Source organism: Neofelis nebulosa, chromosome 14 (assembly GCF_028018385.1).
Source record: "Neofelis nebulosa isolate mNeoNeb1 chromosome 14, mNeoNeb1.pri, whole genome shotgun sequence".
NCBI lineage: Eukaryota > Metazoa > Chordata > Mammalia > Carnivora > Felidae > Neofelis > Neofelis nebulosa.
Window position 1 is genome coordinate 49,596,286 of NC_080795.1, and position 24,126 is coordinate 49,620,411.

The 24,126-nt window shown below is 32.3% G+C and overlaps 1 protein-coding gene across 49 annotated transcripts in view; it reads left to right on the top strand.

The window, feature by feature from the left end:
• RIMS2 (regulating synaptic membrane exocytosis 2) overlaps positions 1 to 24,126 on the top strand; it is a 612,947-nt gene that overhangs the window by 341,708 nt on the left and 247,113 nt on the right. For 16 of the 49 annotated variants that reach the window (XM_058698768.1, XM_058698754.1, XM_058698772.1 and 13 more), the window contains one exon: positions 15,555 to 15,581. The exons of the other annotated variants lie outside the window; for them this stretch is intronic. In XM_058698768.1, the coding sequence (XP_058554751.1) occupies positions 15,555 to 15,581 (27 nt within the window). The remainder of the gene's footprint in view (positions 1 to 15,554; positions 15,582 to 24,126) is intronic. 49 annotated transcript variants of the gene reach the window in all.

Here is a 24,126-nt window from a genome sequence, read left to right on the forward strand (position 1 = left end):
GACTGACATTAACTAAATTTCAGAAGTGTAAATTTAAAAGCGCAAAAGCCATGTCATTTATCATTAATGGGAAGTATATTTGGCAACATAAGAAATGACTATTATCTATGTGGATCACGTTCTCTCTGCTGAATAGAGGACTAAATTATATATCAGCAGGCTGTTTGATGAATAGAATATTAGAGCAGAGGATTGGTCTTATGATATTTAGTCATAGGAAAGCCTAGAGAATTGTCTTCACTCCTTTTTAAAAATGTCTCTAATGACTAGAATTTTATTTCCACGGACTGTACAGTCTTTTACATATGGGTGGTATTAATTGAACACTAGTTTCATAGCACTCAATTTTTTCAGCCTCTCCACAGAGTGAACACCTACTCACTGTTATTTGCAATCGCCATTACAACGTCTTTTGTTGTAATTATTACACGACTATGAATTTTATGTGGGCTCATTTTAGTGTCTACTCTTTCTGGTTACTGTGATCTACTAAGTACGTTCTCTCTAAATCACAATGTTGGATCATGGTTTACTACATGAAGTTTATGAATACAAATCAGTTTGTACTAATTCTTATAGTTTAGGTTTATAGGCTACTAATCTAATACTTATTCCAGTTGTTATTAGAATAACTAGGTTTGATAACTCTTAATATCTGAAACTCTTAAATCTTCCAACAATTTTCGTTACTTTTTCCCTCCCCAGCTAATTAAGAATAGTGTATGTGGAGAATGATGAGAATAGAGTTCTTTCTAGTTAGCTATATGGATCGTGGATTTTCATGTAGTTAATTTAATTTAATCCACTTTGTGCCTTTTAATATTTAACCATCTCCCAAATGCTCTTCTGCTACTTAGTCATTAATAGTATTAAATTCATTTATGGTTAATATGGCTTCATGTTGTACCATTCAGTCCTGTCTCTACCTACCAGTAATAACCTCTAATAAAATAAATTTTCAATATTTGAACATATGGCTAAAATTGGTGTTTTACACCTAAAATGTAATCATAATTTACTAGCAATGTGTAGGATTGAAGATAAGTAAAAACGTACATATGCCTAAAGGAAATGAAGATTAACAGTTGGAAATAGAAAGTTAAAGACATTACTATTGGCTGAGGATATATTGCTCATCAATAACAGGTTCAAGTATGTATAAATAAACATTAATTATTTTAAAAGTTACTTCGTAAGAATGACCTCCTTCAAGGTTTTTCTTCATGGAGAGGGTAAATATTACATTTATTTATAAGTATGTCTTATATTGTTAAAGATCATGATCATTAACATAGTCGATGGAACATATACATGAACAGTAACCATCACAAATGTGTAATAATCCCTCATTCTCTACCTCCACAAAATAGGATATGTTGGTAATTCAAAATCTGAGGCTGTGAACTCTGAGGCTGTGAGCTTATTGAATATACACGGATATTTACTGGTGTTGTTGGAATTCTGTTTTCTCTGCTCATGATTTCCTATTTTAAATTTGTAGATTCTAATGATTCAAAAAAGTACTTCATTTCCATGGACATTAGGAATTTATAATTTTAAACATATGAGGAAATATTTTAAAAAGCCATTCTAAAAATAAGTGTTTCATATATCTTGTAGCTAACTGAAATATTTTTTAAAAATCTTTTTGAGATAAGAGTCGAAGCAACTTTGATTATAAACTTTGGTTTCCCTAGTAAAGGAATTAGTGAAAATATTTGAAATAGAGGACTTCTTATACCGGTATTTCTGCAGGTGGCAAAATAAAAAGTTTCTATATATCAAAACATCTATAGAAATGGCCACATGCTCATTGTTCATGTCTGAAAGCAATTAGATTATGAGAAGTTAAAATTTTAATATGGTGGTAATATTTTCTACAACACGTTTTAACTTCAGGCCACTTTTACCCGCTCCCATCCCGGATGTTATTTAGACATTACCAAATGATGGGACAGTGCATATTTCAAAGAGTGACTGATTAAGCCTTTTTAAAAATATGTGAGTAAGATTGGAACCATGTATTCAAATAACTAAAATTTATCAATAGAGAAGTGAGATTGCTTTTTTAGATGGTAAAATGTCTCTCATATTCACACAATTTTGTTCTGATTCACTGGTGAGAAACTATCCATTACTGTTCTGACACCTAAAGATATTGTTTTGAAGGTATATTTTTATGTTTAAGTTTTAATTTTTATGTATTCTTTACTGTCATTCAGTTAAAGTTGCCTGCTGTCTTTAGGGAAATATTTTCCTTTTTAACATGACAGAAATCATTACAAATTTGTTTGTGACTTGGTATCTTATTAAACATTCTCATCACAATTTGAACTATAAAATCCAAAAGAGTTTTCTTTTCTTTTTTTGATCCTTTTTTCTTTTTCATCAGGTTCATCTCTTTGACATCTCAAATGCTAATTCTTTATTTGGTAAAATATAACATTATTACCATTTCACTTTTTAAAATGGAAAACATCATATCTACTATATTCTCATACAGCCTCATAACCACAAGTGTTTAAAGAAAAGTGAATGCAAACAAATCATTGGGACAAAACCAAAATGATGGCATTGAGAGGTGTAAAATAAAAGAGATGTGATTTAATAATTAAAGTTTCTCAAGATTTCAACTATTTGGGGGACATTTTTGGTCAATATTTCTTCTAATTTTCCACCCCATTCTCTTCTCTCCTTCTTGGGCTGCAGTTGCATGTATAAAGACCTCTTGACTTTGTTCTACAGGTTAATTAGCCTCTGTTTATTAAAAAAAAAAATTTTCCCCCCACTCTTACTCAGTCTTGATTATTTTTATTCACCTGCCTTCAAGTTGACTGGTATTTTCTTCTATAGTGTACAATTTCCTGTGAAAGCCATATTATGAATTGTCCTAGCAAAGATGTTGTATTTTTCATTTTATGATTTACATTTGATTTTTTTAAAATTTTCTGTATCCTTCCTGAAATTCCCCTTCTTTTATTATATCCCTGTGTGTATAATACTATATAATATACATATATGATATGCATTTGTGTAAATGTATTAATGAATTTATAGGATTGCATGTAGACACATATGTAAATATAGGAAATAATTCATAGAATTACATGTATATGCACATTTGTGTGTGTAATGTACATATATGTATGTGTAATATCTATAACGAATTTATGTATGTGTAATGTGTGTGTGTGTAATCCTGTGGATTTTCTCACATATTTATAATTTTTATTTTATTTTTTTATTTTTATTTTTTTTAATTTTTTTTTTTCAACGTTTTTAATTTATTTTTGGGACAGAGAGAGACAGAGCATGAACGGGGGAGGGGCAGAGAGAGAGGGAGACACAGAATCAGAAACAGGCTCCAGGCTCCGAGCCATCAGCCCAGAGCCTGACGCGGGGCTCGAACTCACGGACCGCGAGATCGTGACCTGGCTGAAGTCGGACGCTTAACCGACTGCGCCACCCAGGTGCCCCTATAATTTTTATTTTAAAGTCTGCTAGCTCTAATATCTTAGTCTTCTGTGGGTCTATTTATATTTCTGTTTTTTTCTTTGATTATGGATCACATTCTATGTATATTTTATATATACTAATTTTGTTGTGTACTGGACATTGTGTTTCATACATTTTAGAGACTCTGGATTTAGAGGAATGTTGGGTTTTATTTTGGCACACCATGAAATTATTGAAGGATCACCCAAGACCTATAGAAGATATGTTAGGGCAGTTCTGTTTTGGTCTTTCATAGTTATAAGGTATAGCCCTTAGGCAGGTTTGTGGTTCTCATTCCTAAGTATGAACTTTCTTTTTTTTTTTTTTAATGTTTTATTTATTTTTAAGACAGAGAGAGACAGAGCATGAGTGGGGATGGGGCAGAGAGAGACGGAGACACAGAATCTGAAGCAGGCTCCAGGCTCTGAGCTGTGAGCACAGAGCCTGACGCAGGGCTTGAACTCATGAACTGTGAGATCATGACCTGAGCCAAAGTTGGACGCTCAACCGACTGAGCCACCCGGGCTCCCCCTAAGTGTGAACTTTCTAGGCAAAGCCCAAGATATTGACCAAAATCCCACAATATAATGGGACTCAAACTCTAGGCTCTGTGTCCTATGCATCAGGAAGTTTCTAAAATCTCCTTGCATTGCTTTTAGCTTTTCATCTGTGGCTTCTTCTTTTTCCCTTTGCAGTTTACAATTTAGGCAAAGATTTAGGGGGCTGTTGTATATAAAGCTTCAATACTGAAGCTTTTTTCTTGAACTATAGCTCCTGGGCAGTGAACCAAATTGGGAAAGCCTGTAGGAGAAAAGCTGTTTCAGTATGTGCTTTAACTATTTCAAGGGTCATATCACTGATTTCTGCCTGCATTTGTTTGTTCTCTGGTATCTTTAAACAGTTTTTTATTAAAATATTTATCCAGAGTTTGTAATTATTACTGGCAGAATTAGTCCAATATAACTTACTCTATCATTCCCAGAAGCAGAACTCTACATTTTCAGTATACTTTACTGAATTATAGCATCTATACAGAAACGTGTATAAATCATAAATATATCCCCAAGTGAATTTACACAAAGTAGCAACACTGTATAAGTAGCACCCCCATCAAGAAACAGAACATCACCAGCCTCTCTCTTGCTCTCTTCCGGTAATTATTCTCCCTGTCAAGGTAACAACTGTGCTGACTTCAAACACCATAAAACAGCTTTGCTTCTTTTTTTTTTTTTTTAATTTTTTTAATGTTTATTTATTTTTGAGACAGAGACAGAGCATGAGCAGGGGAGGGGCAGAGAGAGAGGGAGATACAGAATCTGAAACAGGCTCCAGGCTCTGAGCTGTCAGCACAGAGCCTGACGCGGGGCTTGAACTCACAAACCGTGAGGTCATGACCTGAGCCGAAGTCGGACGCTTAACCGACTGAGCCACCCAGGCGCCCCTTCTTTTTTAACTTCATGTCAATGGAATACTCACATACACCTATGAATTTTATAGAAATGGAATTACACAGTATATTACACTTTCACATCTGGCTTTTTTTTCCTTCCCAATATGTTTGTGAGATTTACCAATATTGTTGCAAATAATTGCAGTTAACTTATTTTCATTGCTATATGCAATTCGTTTTTATAAGTTTATACAAGAATTTATGCATTCTACAGTTGATTAATACTTTGCTTTCAGATTTGGGCTGTTCTTAATAGTGCTGCTATGAACTTTCTCATACATGCCTTTGGGTAATCATATGTATTCATTTTTGCTTTGAATATACCTAGTAGTAGAATAGATGGGTAATAGGCTATGCATATATTCAACTGTGGTAGATATTATTAAACAGTTTCTCAAAACCCATTTTATTTCCTACAGTAAAGAACTGTACCAATTCATACTTCCTAGAGTAGTGAATGAGGGTTTGAGTTTCTCAACATCATTACGTATTTCTGGTATTTTTATTTTCACTTATCCATTCAGGTAGATGTGCAGTGTTACCTCATTGTGGCTTTGATTTACCTTTCTCTAATAACCTTTTCATAGGTTAATTGACCATAGATATTCTCTTTTATGACGAGCCTAGTCAAATTTTTAGCCCATTTTTCATTTGGGTTCTAGCTTATTGATTTATGAGTGTTATTGATATTATAGATATTATAGATTTAAATTATTTATAGATTTAAATTATTTATAGTATAAATATATGTATTTTATTCTATGACTTGCCTTTCCCCTCTTTAATGGAATCTTATGACCAACAGAAATTTTTAATGTGAGTGTATTTTAGTTTTCAATTTTTTTCTTTAATGTTAGTGTTTTTTTGGTGTGATCTGTATAAACATATCTTCTTTGAGGTCATAATGATATGCCTATGTTTTCTTCTAGAATAGTGCTTTACTCTGCTCATTAAATCTATATCTAGTTTGGAATTGAGTTTTGTATATTGTGTGAGGTAGGGATCAAAATTCATTCTTAATCCTTTGGATGTCCACTTGATCCAGGACATTTGTTAAAAAGGCCTTCCCAGGGGTGCCTGGGTGGCTCAGTTGGTTGAGCGTCTGACTTCGGCTCAGGTCATGATCTCGCAGTCCGTGAGTTCGAGCCCCACGTCGGGCTCTGTGCTGACCGCTCAGAGCCTGGAGCCTGTTTCAGATTCTGTGTCTCTCTCTCTCTCTGACCCTCCCCCGTTCATGCTCTGTCTCTCTCTGTCTCAAAAATAAATAAACGTTAAAAAAAAATTTAAAAAAAAAAGGCCTTCCCAATATGTGGTTAAGTTTCTGAAGTCTGTTCCTTTCAATTAGGCAACTTTTCTGTTTTTGTGCCAATATTAAAGTATCTTAATTACCGTAGATCTATAATAAATGGTTAGTGTAACTAACCCAGCTTTGTTCTTCTTTAAGATCATTATTAATATTGTTAATTTTTTTCACTAGCAAACAAATTGAATATCACATTATTTTTTTTCACAAATACCCTTTTGGAATTTTGATTCAAATTACAGTGAACATTTTAGGGAGAACTGAAGTCTCTCCAGAGTGAGGAGAATTCCATTCCATGAATTGATATATCTCCAAGTAATATTTTAATAAGTTTCAGTGTAGAGGTTTTACATCTTTATTAGATCTGTAACTAGGGATTTAATTTTAACTGATGTTGGTATACAGAAATAAAAGTTATTATTTATTATTATTCAGCAAATCCTAATAACATTTACATACATTATTTTGAAATTTGATGCACAATATTATTATGTTGTCTGTGAATAATGACAATTTCTCCTGTTACTTTCAAATTCCTGTTATATCTTGCTTTCCTTTTTCTTACTTAACACTTCGGCAGGGTCCCGTGATAAAATGCCGAGTGGAAGTGATAACAATGTTGAGTAGAAGTTGCCATCCATATTTTGTTCCCCATTCCTTGGGAAAAGCTTTAAATATTTCTCAATTATAGTTGATATTTGCCTTAAGATTTTTTACACTGAGATTCAGGAAGTTCTATTTTATTCCTACTTTTATGAAAGTTTTAATCATGAATAGATATTGAATTGTATCACTTTTTCCCCTGCATATATGGATATAACCAGGTGATGTTTCTCTTTTATTCTATTAATGTGGTATATTGCATTGATTTTCAAATGTAAATCTAGTACTCCTGTGTTAAACTCAGCTCATGATGCACTGTCATTTCTTCTATCCCTTGTTTCAGTTTGCTGATACTATACATAAAATTTTTTCATCCATATTCAGGAGAAAGAAAGATTGTCCTTTATTACCTTTGTTATCAATGCTATACTGCCTTCAGAGAAGTGTTAGAAAATATTTCTTCTTTTTCTGTTAGATACCATATTTCCCTTTCTTGTAATAATCATTGTCAACTTTTGATTTCAGGGTAATGCTGGCCTCATAAAAAGTGTTTGGAAGTATACCCTATTTTCTATTGTTTGAAAGAATCTGTGCATTATTAGTATTATTTCTTCTTTAAATGCTTAGAAAGAAGTCATCACCATTTAAGGCATCAAGGTTGGCAATTTGTTAATGTATAGGTTTTAAATGATAATTTCCTTTTTTTTCTAAATTTAGAACTATTCAAAAATTTGTGTCTTGTGTCAGCTTTGTTAAGGTGTTTTTTTTTCTTGGAACTTGCACATTTCTCCTAATGTAAAAAATTATTTGCATAAAATTATTCATAATAACATCTTATTATCTAGTTAATGTCCATTGGATGTTTAGTGATGTCCTCTTTTCCCCTGTATTGGTTAATTTGTTCCTTCTTTTTCTTTTCTTGTTTTTCTTGGCCAGACTTAATTTTATTAGTCTTTTCAAACAAAAAACTGGTTTGTTTCGTTTCTGGGTTGTATTTGTTATCTTTTTCATTAAGTTTTGTTATTATTTCTCTCCTTTACTTTGTTTAGATGTAGTTTGTCCTCATTTCATCAGAAAAAAACTTAGATACTTTGTATTGTGTTGCTTTCATTTATCTATCAGTTATTTAGGAGTTTATTGTTAAATTTCCAAACTCTAGACGGTTTTTTTTAGGTTTTTTTTCTCTTTTTCTTGACGTCTGGCATAGCTCCCTTCTTGTGAGAGTGTATACTTTGAATCATTTGGAATCTTTAAAATTATTCATTTTATTTGTGGTGCTTAAATGTTCTTGAAAAGAATGTTTATTTTGTCGCAGTTCCGTACATGTTTTACAAGTTAATAAGGTTTACCAATTTTATTGTTCAAATCTTCTGGGTTTGCTTTTTTTTTTTTTTTTGTCTGAATATTCCATCAGTTACTGAGAGACATGTTAACATTTCCACGTATGATTGTGGACTTTTCCTTTATTTTTGTCATTATTCGCTTTATAGGTTTTGAGATTATGTTATTAGGTGCATATAAACTAAAATTATTATGCTTTTTGTAATAGAGTGTTGATTTTTTCATTACGTAATGTGTCTCTATATCTAGGAATGCTTTTTCCTTAAGACTCTCTTCGCTTGATGTTAATACTGCTGCAGCTGCTTTTCTTTGTTTTGTGTGTGTGGTATATCTTTCTCAGAGCTTTTACTTTCGTCTCTTTACATTCTTATATTTAAGGTTTATCTTTTGAAAAAAATGTACAGTTGGTCTTAAATCCATTATGAAAAGATTTATTTTTTATTGGAGTAATTCATACATCTACATTTAATGTAGATTCTTATAAATTTTGTTTAATATTTTATACAATATTATTTGTTTTTTTAATTGCATATTTTAATTTATTTTTTAATTTACATCCAAGTTAGTTAACACATAGTATAACAATGATTTCAAGAGTAGATTTCTTAATGTCTCTTACCCATTTAGCTTATCCCCCCTCCCATAACCCCTCTAGTAACCCTCTGTCTGTTCTCCATATTTAAGATTCTCTTATGTTTTTGTACACCTCCCTGTTTTTATATTATTTTTGCTTCCCCTCCCTTATGTTCATCTATTTTGTATCTTAAAGTCCTCATATGAGTGAAGTCATAGGATATTTGTCTTTCTCTGACTGACTAATTTTGCTTAACATAATACCCTCCAGTTCCATCCACATAGTTGCAAATGGCAAGATTTCATTCTTTTTGATTGCCAAGTAATACCCCATTTGTGTCTTTCCATACTTTGGCTATTGTTGATAGTGCTTCTATAAACATTGGGGTAGGTGCATGTGCCCCTTCGAAACAGCATCCCCATATCCCTTGGATAAATACCTAGTAGTGCAATCGCTGGGTCGTAGGGTAGTTCTATTTTTAATTTTTTGAGAAACCTCCATACTGTTTTCCAGAGTGGCTGCACCAGCTTGCATTGCCACCAACAATGCAAAAGAGATCCTCTTTCTCCGCATCCTCGCCAACATCTGTTGTTGTCTGAATTGTTAATGTTAGCCATTCTGACAGGCGTAAGGTGGTATCACATTGCGGTTTTGATTTATATTTCTCTGATGATGAGTGATGTTGAGCATTTTTTCATGTGTCGGTTGGCCACCTGGATGTCTTCTTTGAAGAAGTGTCTATTCATGTCTTCTTCGCTGGATTATTTGTTTTTTGAGTGTTGAGTTTAATCAGTTTTTTATAGATTTTGGATACTAACCCTTTATCTGATATGTAGTTTGCAAATATCTTCTCCCATTCCATCTGTTGCCTTTTGGTTTCTGATTGTTTCCTTCACTGTGCAGAAGCTTTTTATTTTGATGAGGTCCCAGTAGTTCATTTTTGCTTTTGTTTCCCTTGCCTCTTTTGTTCCCTTTGCTTTGTTTCCCTTGTTACCCCTTGAGTAAGAAGTTGCTGCTGCCAAGATCAAAGAGGTTTTTGCCTGCTTTCTCCTCGAGGATTTTGATGGTTTCCTGTCTTACATTTAGGTCTTTCATCCATTTTGAGTTTATTTTTGTATATGGTGTAAGAAAGTGGTCCAGGTTCATTCTTCTGCATGTCGCTGTCCAGTTTTCCCAGCACCAATTGCTGAAGAGACTATCTTTCTTTCATTGGATATTCTTTCCTGCATTGTCAAAAATTAGTTGGTCATATGTTTGTGGGTCCATTTCTGGGTTTTCTGTTCTATTTTTGTGCCAGTACCATACTGTCTTAATTATTACAGCTTTGTAATACAGCTTTAAATCTGGGATTGTGATGCTTCCTGCTTTGTTTTTTGTTGTTGTTGTTGTTTGTTTGTTTGTTTGTTTGTTTTCAAGATTGCTTTGGCTATTCGAGGTCTTTTCTGGTTCCATACAAATTTTAGGATTGTTTGTTCTAGCTCTGTGAAGAATGTTGGTGTTATTTTTATAGGGATTGCTTCTTTGTTTTTTATTTGTCCTTTTTTCCTTCTTTTTTTGCTTTCTTTTGGAATTCACATTATTTTATTTACATCAACAGATATTTACTTAGCTGTTATGGTGCTTGATATTGTGTTTGATCCAAAGATACATTATATTTAGGTAGCAGGTAAAACTCTTATTCACAAACTTGTATGCAAAATACACACTTATTTTTTCAAATATTGTATTTAATCCTTACTTTAATCTTATTTAGGTATCTTTCTTCCCAGTCAAATATCAATCTTTACTCCTTCTCCTTACCTATTCCTAGCTCGTGCTGGCAGTTCCAGGAAGCCCCCAAAAAGGAAAATATTGAGAAAAGACCCATTGATTTTTAGTCCTTATAGAGCTTCACTAATTTGTCCCAATGCATAATGGTTATTTGAAGGTAGGTTTATGTATAGCATTTTTTTCCCCCAATGCTGGTTTCTTTGGTGCTTAGCATCCAGCTACATCATGGGGCTATCATCCTAGAATCCTAAAATATCACTGGACTTCAGAGAGGTCCTAGAGCCTGATTCCCTATTATTCACAAGTCTCTCTAGCCATTGGCCCCTTTCTAATTCTGAGAAATATTGACCTTTAGCAGTGCCATCCTTTTTCTGCCCTGTCTACCCTCCTCTCTTATTTCTCTCCTCTTGCTTAATCTCATTAATAAGCCTAGAGTACGGAAAGTAAAATGCTATGTGTCACTTTGCTTTCCAACCTGAAACATAAATTTCCCTAATTAAAAGAAACACAAAGAGCTTGCCACCTCTTTAAAATGTATAAGGGAAAAATATAAGGATAATAAAACATAATTTATGTCTCTATACATAATCATGCCATAATCTTGGTATTTGTATAACTTTTTATATATAGAAAGTAGAGTTGTAAAAATTAAAATTTTAAGCTTATGTAGAGGTATTAGAGAATAATACAAGCTGTGCTCAGCATTTTAGCTAGGCCTTAAGAATAAGTAAGATTTCAATATATAGAGGTGAGAAAAGTAAATAGTTAATTATGCTAGGATGAAGACATAAAATCTAAATAGTATGAGACTTATATATAGAAAGTGTTGAGTGTCAGGCTAAGGATTATGAGATTTATCATTTTTAAAAAGAATTTGAGGGTAGAAGTCTAACAGAAATAGCACAATAATGTCTTAACATGATGTATTCCTTCTCCTTGATGTGTTGCAACTTGGAAAAAAATGTTTTAAGGGAAGGAGTTTCCTTTCATTGTACCATATAAGCAAATACCTACTGTGCTTATAAATAAACCTCATATATTTTGGAAATGGAGCAAGTTAAGTGTAGTAAATATCAGGGAAAGCAGTGAACTGCAATGGAAAAAAATAGGAAGGAAATGTCTTTGCTTGCATTTAGAGAAGTTCTTTTTCTTAATGTTTATTTATTTATTTTTGAGAGAGAGAGCTTGCACGTGAGTGGGGGCGGGGCACATGGAGAAGGAGAAAGAAAATTCCAAGTAGATTCCATGCTATCAGCGCAGAGCCTGATGTGGGGCTCAAATTCGCAAATCGTGTGATCCCAACCTGAGCCGAAATCAAGAGTCAGATGCTTAACCAACTGAGCCACCCAGGCAACCCTGAATTATACGTTCTTATTAGGCAATGACCATAATGGTCTCCAATTGCTAAATGTCACAATAAGTAAATAGTCCCTATCTCCCCTCATTAAAATCCCTTGAACAATTTCCAGCATCATAGTTTGCATCAAAATATGTACATTGTTAAAAAAATATTATATATATCCTATATGTAAGTACATATTCCATATATATACATATATGTATATATATATACACACATATTTTTTCAATCCCTGCAGTAAAAATTTAAGCTTTAATAGCTTGAAACACTATGATATCTTTTTTCCAATTTAAAAACTTCTTATAAATTATGAAGTTTTAATCATGAACCGAAATTATAATTTTAAAAAGACAAAGGAACTATACCCTTGACAGAAAACACTCATATTCATTGTCTTATTTGTTTTTAAAATATTAGGTACTTCTTAACAGTATCTATAGGGACAGCTATAGTTTTGAAAGTTTGGTGAATGTCTTTTATTCTAAATTACAGTGATGCTATTCTTACAGTTTTAAGAAGTAGTGTAATCCTTTAACTATTAATCTAAAATGCATTAAAATATCTTGTTCTAATTTCTGACAGTAAAAATCTACACTGCTGAATTAAATCTTACACTTCTTGGTGGTGGTACTGATTATTTCACTTTATATCCTTTTCCCTAGGGCATATTGTATTAGACAGTGATAAAAAGGAAAATCATTTGGGACCACCCTCTGACTTTAAAATTGATGTAGATCACTACACGCTATAAGTGACTTTCAAAAAACCACTTTGAAGGTCTGCTTAACAGTGTGTTTTGCAGAAAAATCCTCAAATAGTATCTTGCAAATTGAAAAATATATAGTAAACTTAGATCAGTTAAACCTGTCATTAAAACATAATGTTCAGATCATTCAAGATGTAAAAAGGACATGAAATTACACTCTTATCTTGATGTTCTTAAAAAAGAAAGCCGTTATAAATATTATAATATCAATATGGGAAATACACTCAGCTTTACTGAAGACGTCCTGTTACATGTGGGAACACTGTTTCCAAGAATAAAGTTCCACGATTCAGTCACCATTAAAAAACAAACAGTAGGGGCACCTGGCTGGCTTAATCGGTGGAGTATAGAACTCTTGATCTCAAGGTTGTCAGTTTGAGCCCCACGTTGGTGTAGAGGTTACTTAAAAGAAAATCTTTAAAAAACCCCCAAACACCTGAACAGTAAAGAGACATAAAGTAGGAAGACCACAACAGATATATTTCCTTTCGTAAATATTTATCCATTTGAAATTCTAGGGTTTGGATATATTATATTTGCATTAATTTGCATATGTGGCTAAATGAATATGAATATCATCATCTTACATCATATTTTAATAAAAAGCATTTAACATGATACAGAGATATTTACAAAGAATTATAAAACTTCTAAAAATGTTAATTGTTTCAGCATGTAAAATACAGTTTCAATATAGATATTTACTTAGATTTATAATTATGTTCAGTGTTTTCACTTAAGGAAATATATAACAATTCATTGGTATTACAATTTAAAATTATATATACTGCAGCAATTCAGATTTTGCAGTAACATGATAATTTTATTTATTAACTATGTAACACATTTCTATTACACTTTTTTCCCATGATTTTTTGCTGCATACCTTGTGATCAACTCTTCATAAGACAGTTTTGTACTATCATTTAATACATGTGTGCTCTATTGATTGTACACAGTATTATTCTCTATTATTACTTTTATTCTTTTTTTTTCTTGTTTGGAAAGGTTATTGTAACTTCATCTCTTCTTTTGTTATTTTTATTGTCTTTGCTTTTTGGATGGTGAGTTTATTATTGTTACTCTTGAGTTTTCTGTGTCTTTGTGATATAATAAGAGTTTTTGACATTTTAAAGCAACATGAATCTATTCATGTTCAGTTTATGTTTCTGCCTTCCACTAGGAATACTTCTATTATGTTTTAACTTTAGTATGGCTAATAATTCTTTTTCTGATGGGATACTGGAACCAGAGCCTGTTAGGCATATCTCTTCCCTTCACAGTCATTGACATGGGTTGCTTGAATTGGCTATATGGGAGTATTTACATTACAGAAATTGACAATGTTGCAAATCAAGGCTTTAGTCTCCCCCAGACTGATAGTTCTTAAACATTTACCAGCCTACCACTGCTATATATAGTATACAAAAATTAATTTCAGATTTAAGAAAATGTAAATGTAGAAAGTTAAAATGTTAAAGGGCTAGAAAAATATACATGAGTGTTTAAACAAGCTGTACATGAAAACGATGGCAGGAAACTCAGTGTAAATAGATTTTTTAAAATATATAGTAAATATATTAAATCTGTTTTAAATGAAAATGATGGAAGGTAGGTTGGTAACCTGATAAGTAAAATGGTGGTAAGTGTTGGTCAAAACTGGTAATTTAAGAGTTTATGTTGATTTTTTTTAAAATTCTAGTTTAATCTAGATGATTCAGTTTATCTTTAATTTCTGAAAATACATCCTGGATAAATGTTACAATACTTATAAAATTATTCAACCGTACTATTTTTTTCTAATTTCTGTAATTATACTCTGTCTTTAGAAATTCCTATACGGTGGTTAGAATATTCTTTTTCCTTAAAATACTCTATATAAATTCCACTGCTGTGTAGATTACTAATCAGACAAATCAACTATGTAAAATATTGCCAAATGTACTACTTCTCTATTTGTTAAATAGAGTTTAGAATCATGTCATTCAAATTTTAAATCTTTTAATTGAACATTAGAAACTAAGCTTCTGTGATAACCTATGAACCTATTATTTTCTTTGCCTGTGACTTATTACCTTTAGGTTAATGACTTAGATGTGCCAGGATAAATAATTATATTTTTTCCAAGTATTAGGGCATCTTTACACTTCTCTGGTATTTTTATGGCATCATAATTCATACATTCCTTTAAATTTCTGATGTATATTCATATGATAATTTGCTCATCTTTCAAGGTGAAAACAACTTATTCACATTTTCCTACCTTTTAAAACATTTGTTAGAAAAATCTAATTTGTATTCTGCTAACTTGTGACAATTTCTTTTTCTATATGTACATTTTAATTAAGTGAGAATATCAAAACAACTTGTCCCTGTAAATCTTCAAAGTGTCCCTCTTCCAGAAGAAATCAATTTTAAAATATACTTTTTCAAAATCAAGAATTCAAAACAATAATGTTTTTCTAAGATTCCTTCAATTTAAGCTCATTAGTTGCTTATTGCCTGCTAAATTTCTCTGTGTAACCATTACTTTTTACATTTCATAGTTTGTTGTATAACCATGTATTATAAAATAAAATTGATAGCCATGAGTATGCATGGCAGGTCTATTAGTAATTTTTTATTTTATGTACCTTCTCTTAGCCTGTTTATTTCATTCAATCTAAGTTTCAACTAACATAACTTGAATGTACTAATGCACTTTTGTACTAATTCAGATATGATGTGTCTCCCTTCTTTATTTTATTCTGAATTAGTATGGTCCTTCTTATTTTATAATAAAATTGTTAAACTACGGCCTGTACTATAAAGCAGAGATTAAATTTCAATATCCCTATTACATTTAAAGGTTTTTAAATGTATTTTGACATTATTTTAACATTTTTTTTCCAGATAAAGCCTTATGTTCATATAATTCAGGTAAATTTTAGCATGCACAATGTTTAATGCATGTATTCATATGCACAGTTAATTGGTTTGTTGTTTTGTGCTTTGTCTGGTTATTGTGCATATGTTAAATTCCTAAACAAAATGTCAGTAGCTTCCTTTTTCCACCTATAGTAGTTTTCCAGTATATCTGTGTTTACATCTTTATTATTTTGATATTAAAAACTACTTGTTGAAATACAGTGATTTATGATTTCAGTGTGTCTAATATTGTCTCTTTTAATATGGTACTATTTCATCAATGAAGTATGGTTCGGTATATTCTGTGTTATTGTGTGCACTGTTTCACAGAATTTGAATTTATATGGATACAATTTTTAATGTTTTTGACTTATGGAGGGATAGTGTTAAAACTTCTAAGTATATTGAATTTTAACAATTAAAACTAGAATGTTTGCTGTAGCTTCCATCATTTTAGCTGTTCAGTCATATCTTCTAAGGAAAATTGAATAGATTTAAGTTTTATAACTCTAATGTATTATGATTTTTAATTTAAACATGCACAAAGTATGTCAAGATGTTTTAAACTGATGCTAAATTTTATAACTGGTCACTGGGACTTCCTTTAGTTTTAATACTTTTAACTGGAAAATATTCTAAATATATTTAGTCTAATGAACTTTTATATTTAAAAAAATGATCTTCGTGAATAGGATTAGGAAGTAATTGTAAAAGTTTCAGGAATGGCACACTAAAGTTTCAGATCTACTGAGGAAGGCTACTACTTACAACCAAGATGGAATAGAAGGGACTTCTCCCTACCTTCCTACCTCAGACAACAAAAATGGACAAATACATAACTCAGTTGCTTTAATAATACTGGATATCAGGCAACTAAGGACAGTAATTATTAAGATAAGGGAAACAGATGAATTGAATCCTAAAATTGTCCTCGCATTCACTTTTAGAGAGTTTCCTACACAGAGCATAAGGGGAGAAAAGGCAAACAGAGCCTGTGTACTCCCTGAGGTAAGTGATGGAGCTGAGAGTTTGGGGAGACAAGGGTGACTAGAGTTCACAGAGCAGACTACTGAAGAGAAGAGAACTATCCAGAGAGAGAACTCCAAAGATCTTCAGAGGGTTTCTCTCAAGTTGAATATTGATCAGTGCGTGAATGGAGGAATCTACCCACCCTGGAGAAAGGACCACCCAAAAAGATTACAAGTAATAATGCCTGAGAATAGTGTCTGCCTTTTTGTTTTGTAGAGAACATCAAATTTCAGAGGTCATTGGGTTGCGTGCACAGAAATCTCCGGCCTCAGTAGTGAGGAATAATTGACTCTAGATGGACACTGTATCACATAAAAAAAGATCTTAAAGCAAGAAATGAAAGGGTAAAAATGTTTTAAGTAACACGACTACATATAGAAAAGACTCAATAATGGTTATAGGAATACAAAAATAATATATAACAATGTAAAATTCACAAGGGCTGGCATCTAATAAAAAATTACCAACCATGCAAAAGAGAGAGAGAAAAAAAAAGACCCATAAAAAGGATGTAAATCAAAGCTAAACTAAAAAAGAACTTGTACAGATGTTATAATTAGTAGACAAGGATATTAAACAGTTACAGAAGTGTATTCCTTGTGTTCAAAATGTTAAAGACATGAAAGACAGAAATAGACTCAAATGAAGCATTTGTAAATGAAAACTATAATGTCTAAAGTAAAAATATACTGAATGGGATTGACAACAATAAACATTGTAGAAAAAAAATTAGTGAACTTGGAGATACAGCAATAAAAACTATCCAAAATGAAGCATAAATAAAAATGTTTAAAAAAATAATAAAGTATCTGTGAGCAATGGACAATTTGAAGCTGCCCTAATACACAAGTAATTTAAGTCATGCAAGAGAGGAGAAGCAAATATTTGAAGAAATAATGGCTGAAAATTGTCCAAATTTCATGAAAACTATAAACCACATCCAGGAAGCTCAATGAATTCCAAACACAAGAAACATACATAAGAATATATGAAGATACATCATAAGTAAATTCTTTAAAACCAATAATAAATAGAAAACCATAGAGCATCCAGAGAAAACAGACTTGATACATAACTGAGGAATAAATATGCCTGCAGATTTTTCACTAGAAACAGTGCAAGTACTCAGAGAAAAAGGGATCAATCTAGAACTCCATGCTTATTCATATTTCTTTTAAATCATGGTGAAGTAACAATGTTTTTGAAACATACAACTACTAACAGAACTCATCATCAGTAGATATGCACTACAACAATTGATAAAGTCAGTCCTTTAGGCACAAGAATAACGATACCAGGTGGTAATATAGCATATAGATGTATTTAAAAGAATGAGGAACACCAAAAATGATAACTGGATGGGTAAATATATGAGATTTATTCTTATTGTGTAAATAGTTTTAAATATAATTGGCTGTAAAACAAATAACAATGTAGCATAAGGTTTGGTACATATATATAAGTAAAATATATGACAATAGCAACAGGAAGATTAGAAAAGTAGAGGAAAGTAGAAGTGCTATATGATAAGAAGTATGATATCACTTGAAAGCAGGTTGTAATAAGTTAAATATATACACTATAAATCCCCAAATCACAAAATGAAGGATTATAGCTAACGAATAAGCCAAAAGAAAAGATAAAATGGAACCATGAAAGTATCCATTTCATCCAAAAGAATACAGAAAGTGAAGGAAATGGAACAAAGAACAGATGGTACAAATAGAAGATAAATAGCAAATTGATAGATGCAAACTAACCAAACCAATCACATTAAATGTAAATAGTCAAAATACTGCAGTTAAAAGGCGGAGATTATCAGATTGGATTTTTTAAAAAGGCAAAGCCAGCTATATATTGCCTATAAGAAACCCACTTTAAATATGAAAACACAAAGAGTTTAATTTAAAGGGATGGAAAAGATATACCCTACTAATTTAAAGAAATATGAAGTACTACTTATATTAATATTAGACAAGTTAGACTTTATTTTTTTTTATTTTTTTTTTTAAATTTTTTTTTTTCAACATTTATTTATTTTTGGGACAGAGAGAGACAGAGCATGAACGGGGGAGGGGCAGAGAGAGAGGGAGACACAGAATCGGAAACAGGCTCCAGGCTCTGAGCCATCAGCCCAGAGCCTGACGCGGGGCTCGAACTCACGGACTGCGAGATCGTGACCTGGCTGAAGTCGGACGCCCAACCGACTGCGCCACCCAGGCGCCCCTAGACAAGTTAGACTTTAGAGTGAAGAATACTACCAAGGATAAAGTAGGTCATTTTGTAATAATAAAAGAGTAAATTGATCAAGAGAGCTTGTCAATCCTAAACATTTAAGGACATAATAATAGAGCTTCAAATTACAGGGAGAAAAATTTATAGAGAGATTGTTAGACTAGATTAAAACAAAACAAAACAAGAATCTAATCATGATGCTTCAAAAGCTCAACAAAAGTGGCAAACAACTAGTCTGACCCTGAGAATAAACACAAATCACGACCAATTTAACAAAAAGATTACGTTGGAAATACTTTGGGGAATGGCTTGGGAATACAATGAACAGTTATGCCATGAAATGACGTATAAGAAGTGGACAAATTTCTAGAAAACCACAAATTACAGAAACTGATCCAGCAAAATATAAGAAAACCATATAAAACTATAGCAACATAAAGAAGTTGAATTTGTGAAAAGAAAAACCTAGGACCAGAGGGCTTCACTGATGAATTCTATCAAACATGTAAAAGAAACTACCAATCTTTCTTACATTCTTTGAGGGATAAAAAAAAAAAAAAAAGAAATAATCTCCATTCATTCTATGAGACCAACGTTATTCTAATACTAAAGGCAGACAAAATATCACAAGAATATGAAGACCAATATCTCATCAATGTAAACACAGAAATCCTCAAATATTAATAAATCAAATTTAGCAATATATAAAAAAGATTATTCACTTTAATCAAGAGGTATTTATCCCCAATGCAATATTTGGTTACTAACTAAATATCAAATGTAATTAAATGTATCAATAGAAAAAAGGACAAAATGACATGATCATGTGAAGAGATAAAGAAAAGGCTATGACAATAGTCAACACTCTTTCACAATAAAAACTATCAAAAAAGTAGGAATAGAAGGGAACTTTCTTGACCTGATAAAGGGGACTTTAAAATACCTACTGCTGACATCATTTTTTAATTGTAGAAGACTGAATGTTTTCTCCTTAACTGTAGACTAGGCAAGTATATCTGCTCTTACTATTTTTATTCATTAGTGCACTGGAGATTCTAGTTAGGGCATTCAGTCAAGAAAAATAAATAAAAGCCATTCAGAATGGAAAGAAAGAAGCAAAACTTTCTTTATTCACAGATAACATGATTCTACATGTAGAAAACTCCAAAGAATCTACAAAAACTACTACAACTAATAAACAATGTCAGCAAGGTCCCAAGGTACATGAACACTATACAAAATAATTTATATTTTATATACTAGTAGCTAACATTTAAAAAAAAAATTTTAGTGTTTATTTATTTTTGAGACAGACAGAGCATGAGCAGGGAAGGGGCAGAGAGAGAAGGAGACACAGAATATGAAGCAGGCTCTAGGCTCTGAGGTGTCAGCACAGAGCCTGACGCGGGGCTCAAACTCTCCAACTGCGAGATCATGACCTGAACTGAAGTCAGACGCTCAACCCACTGAGCCACCCAGGCATCCCCGCTAACATTTTGAAAAGAAAATTAAGAAGTATTTTGTTTCCCATAATATCAAACATTTTTAAATACTTATTAGTACATTTCATAGAATAAGTACAAACTTTCATGCTAAATAAATCACAAAATATTGCCGAAGAAAATCAAAGGAAGATCTAAGTAAATGAAGAGATATTCCAAATTAATGGATTGGAAAATTCTTATTATTAAGATGACAAGTCTCCTCTAGATTTGTCTACAGGTTCTATATAATCCCTAACAAAATCTAAGCAATATTTTTTGCTGTAATTAATAAACTGATCTTAAAAACTATATTGAAATGCACAAGATCTGGAACAGCCAAAAAGGAACAAATCTGAAAGACTTATACCTCCTGATTTCAAACTTACTACAAGACAACAGTAATCACAATATTGTGGAACTGGCGTAATGGAACCTAATTCAGAATTCAAAAATAAACCCTTATATTCAGTCAGTTGATTTACCAAACAGGTGCCAGGGCAATTCAATGGGGGGAAATTGTCTTTTTAGCTATTAATGCTGGAAGAATTGAATATCTACATGCAAAAAAGATTAAATTAGACTCCATCTCACACCGTCCACAAAACCTAGCTTAAAATGGATCATACACCGAAGTGTAAGAGCTAAAACTATCAAACTCTTAGAAGAAAACATAGGAGAAAAATCTTCATTACCTTGGATTAGGCAGAGATTTCTTCAATGCAATGGCAAAAGCAATATCAATAAAAGAACAAAGTGATAAATTGGACCTCATAAAAATTTTAAATGTTTGTGATTCAAAGACATCATTAAGAAGGTAAAGGAAAAGCCACAGACTTGGACAAATGTTTGTAAATTACATATTTGACAAAAGACTTGCATCCAGAATACATAAAGAACTCTTGAAAGTTAGTAGTGAGGGGACAAATAATGCAATCAAAATGCAAAATATTTGAATAGTCACTTCACTGAAGATGTGTGGATGGCAAATAAGTACATGAAAAGATCCCCAATGTCCTTAGTTAATAGTGAAATGCAAATTATAGCAACAATATGTCACTTTACATCCACTAAAATGAGTGTGATAAAAAAAGACAGTAACAATTTTTGGCAAGGTTTTTGAGAAAATGGAATCCTCATAAATTTGATGATGGAAATGTGTAATAGCGTAGCCCTTTGGAGGACAGTTTGGTAGTTTGTTAAAAAAAAAAATTAAATTTTCTACGTGGCAAAGGAATTCACTCCTAGTTGTATACCCAACTGAAATAAAAATGAATGTCCACTCAAAGACTTGTACATGAATGTTTACACCAGTATTATTCATAATGGTCAATATTGGAACTAGTCCAAATATCCATCAGCTGGTGAATGGATAAATAAAAAATATCGTGTCCATACAGCGGATTGCTATAAATAACAAAATAGTGATACGTACCACCACATCATTTTTTTTTTTTTTTTTTTTTTTAAGCTTTAAAAGTTTTATATTTTGTACTGGATTATTGAAAATAATAACCACCTATATTTTTTCATATTTTTAATACTTGATCCCTTTCATTTTTTTTTTTAATTTATTTATTTATTTATTTATTTATTTTTTAATATATGAAATTTACTGTCAAATTGGTTTCCATACAACACCCAGTGCTCATCCCAAAAGGTGCCCTCCTCAATACCCATCACCCACCCTGCCCTCCCTCCCACCCCCCATCAACCCTCAGTTTGTTCTCAGTTTTTAACAGTCTCTTATGCTTTGGCTCTCTCCCACTCTAACCTCTTTTTTTTTTTTTTTTCCCTTCCCCTCCCCCATGGGTTTCTGTTACGTTTCTCAGGATCCACATAAGAGTGAAACCATATGGTATCTGTCTTTCTCTGTATGGCTTATTTCACTTAGCATCACACTCTCCACTTCCATCCACGTTGCTACAAAAGGCCATATTTCATTTTTTCTCATTGCCACGTAGTATTCCATTGTGTATATAAACCACAATTTCTTTATCCATTCATCACTTGATGGATGCAGGGCTGGTTCAACATTCGCAAATCGATCAACGTGATACATCACATTAACAAAAAAAAAGAGAAGAACCATATGATCCTGTCAATCGATGCAGAAAAGGCCTTTGACAAAATCCAGCACCCTTTCTTAATAAAAACCCTTGAGAAAGTCGGGATAGAAGGAACATACTTAAAGATCATAAAAGCCATTTATGAAAAGCCCACAGCTAACATCATCCTCAATGGGGAAAAACTGAGAGCTTTTTCCCTGAGATCAGGAACACGACAGGGATGCCCACTCTCACCGCTGCTGTTTAATATAGTGCTGGAAGTTCTAGCATCAGCAATCAGACAACAAAAGGAAATCAAAGGCATCAAAATTGGCAAAGATGAAGTCAAGCTTTCACTTTTTGCAGACACATCATTTAACCTCAAAAAATATTAATGCTAAATTAAAGGTGCAATGCAAAAGGCCACGTGCTGTATGATTCCATTTATATAACATGTACAGAAAAGGCAAATCTATAGAGCAGAGGTTAGATTAATAGTTGTCTGGCTGAGGGTAGGAATGGGGAATGACTGACAATGCATATGAGGAATTTGGGGGGAATGGTGGAACTGTTCTAAATTTGGATTGTGTTGATTTTTACACGTCTTAAAATTTACCAAAAGTCACTGGATAGTATACTTAAAACCAATAAATTTATGTTATATGAATTATACCTCAATTTTTTAAAATATGATGAGGAAACTACAGAATAGATAAAACCTCATCATGGTCAGAGGTGTTAATCCCCTTTATTCTTAGTAATTGATAGAACAAGTAGACAGAAAAGCAGTAATATTAGAGAATATCAATAGTATCAACTAACTTGGCCTAATTAATGTTTATAGAACATTCCATATAACAACAGCAGAATACACATTCTTTTCAACTGCATTCAGAGCACTTACCAAGATAGACAATATTCTGGCCAAAAAAAAGTCTTGGTGAATTTAAAAGTATTCAAATCATACAAAGTATGTTTTCTGACCACAACAGAATTAAGTGAGAAATCAATAATAGAAACATCTCTGGGAAATCTTCAAACATTTAGAAACTAAATAGCATACTTCTAAAAACCATGAGTCAAAGGAGAAGTCAAAGGGAAAATAAGAAGTATTTAAAACTTAATGTAATGAAAACACAACGTATCACAATTCATGGGGTGCAACTGTAGCAGAAGAGAGGAGGAAATTTTTAGCACCGAACATATATGTTACAAAAAAAGAAACATCTCAAGTCAATGACCTGTTTTCACCTTAACAACAACAACAAAACTTTTTAAAGGACAAGTTAAACTCAAGTTAAATAGAAGAAAGGGGATGTGACAGAACAGAAATCAGTGAAATAAAAACCAAAAAGCAATCAAGAAAATTAACGAAACCAAAGTTTGACTCTATGAAATCAATAAAATTGATCAACATTTAGGCAAAATGGCCAGCAAAAAAAGAGAAGACAGAAATTGCCAAAATAAAAAAATAGCTGATATTGCTACAGATTCTACAAACATTAAAAGGATAGTAAGGAAAAATTATGAATAGATTTATGTCAATACATTTGATAACTTTTTTTTAACGTTTATTTATTTTTGAGACAGAGACAGAGCATGAACGGCGGAGGGTCAGAGAGAGGGAGACACAGAATCCGAAACAGGCTCCAGGCTCTGAGCTGTCAGCACAGAGCCTGACGCGGGGCTCGAACTCACGGACCGCGAGATCATGACCTGAGCCGAAGTCGGCCGCTTAACCGATTGAGCCACCCAGGCGCCCCA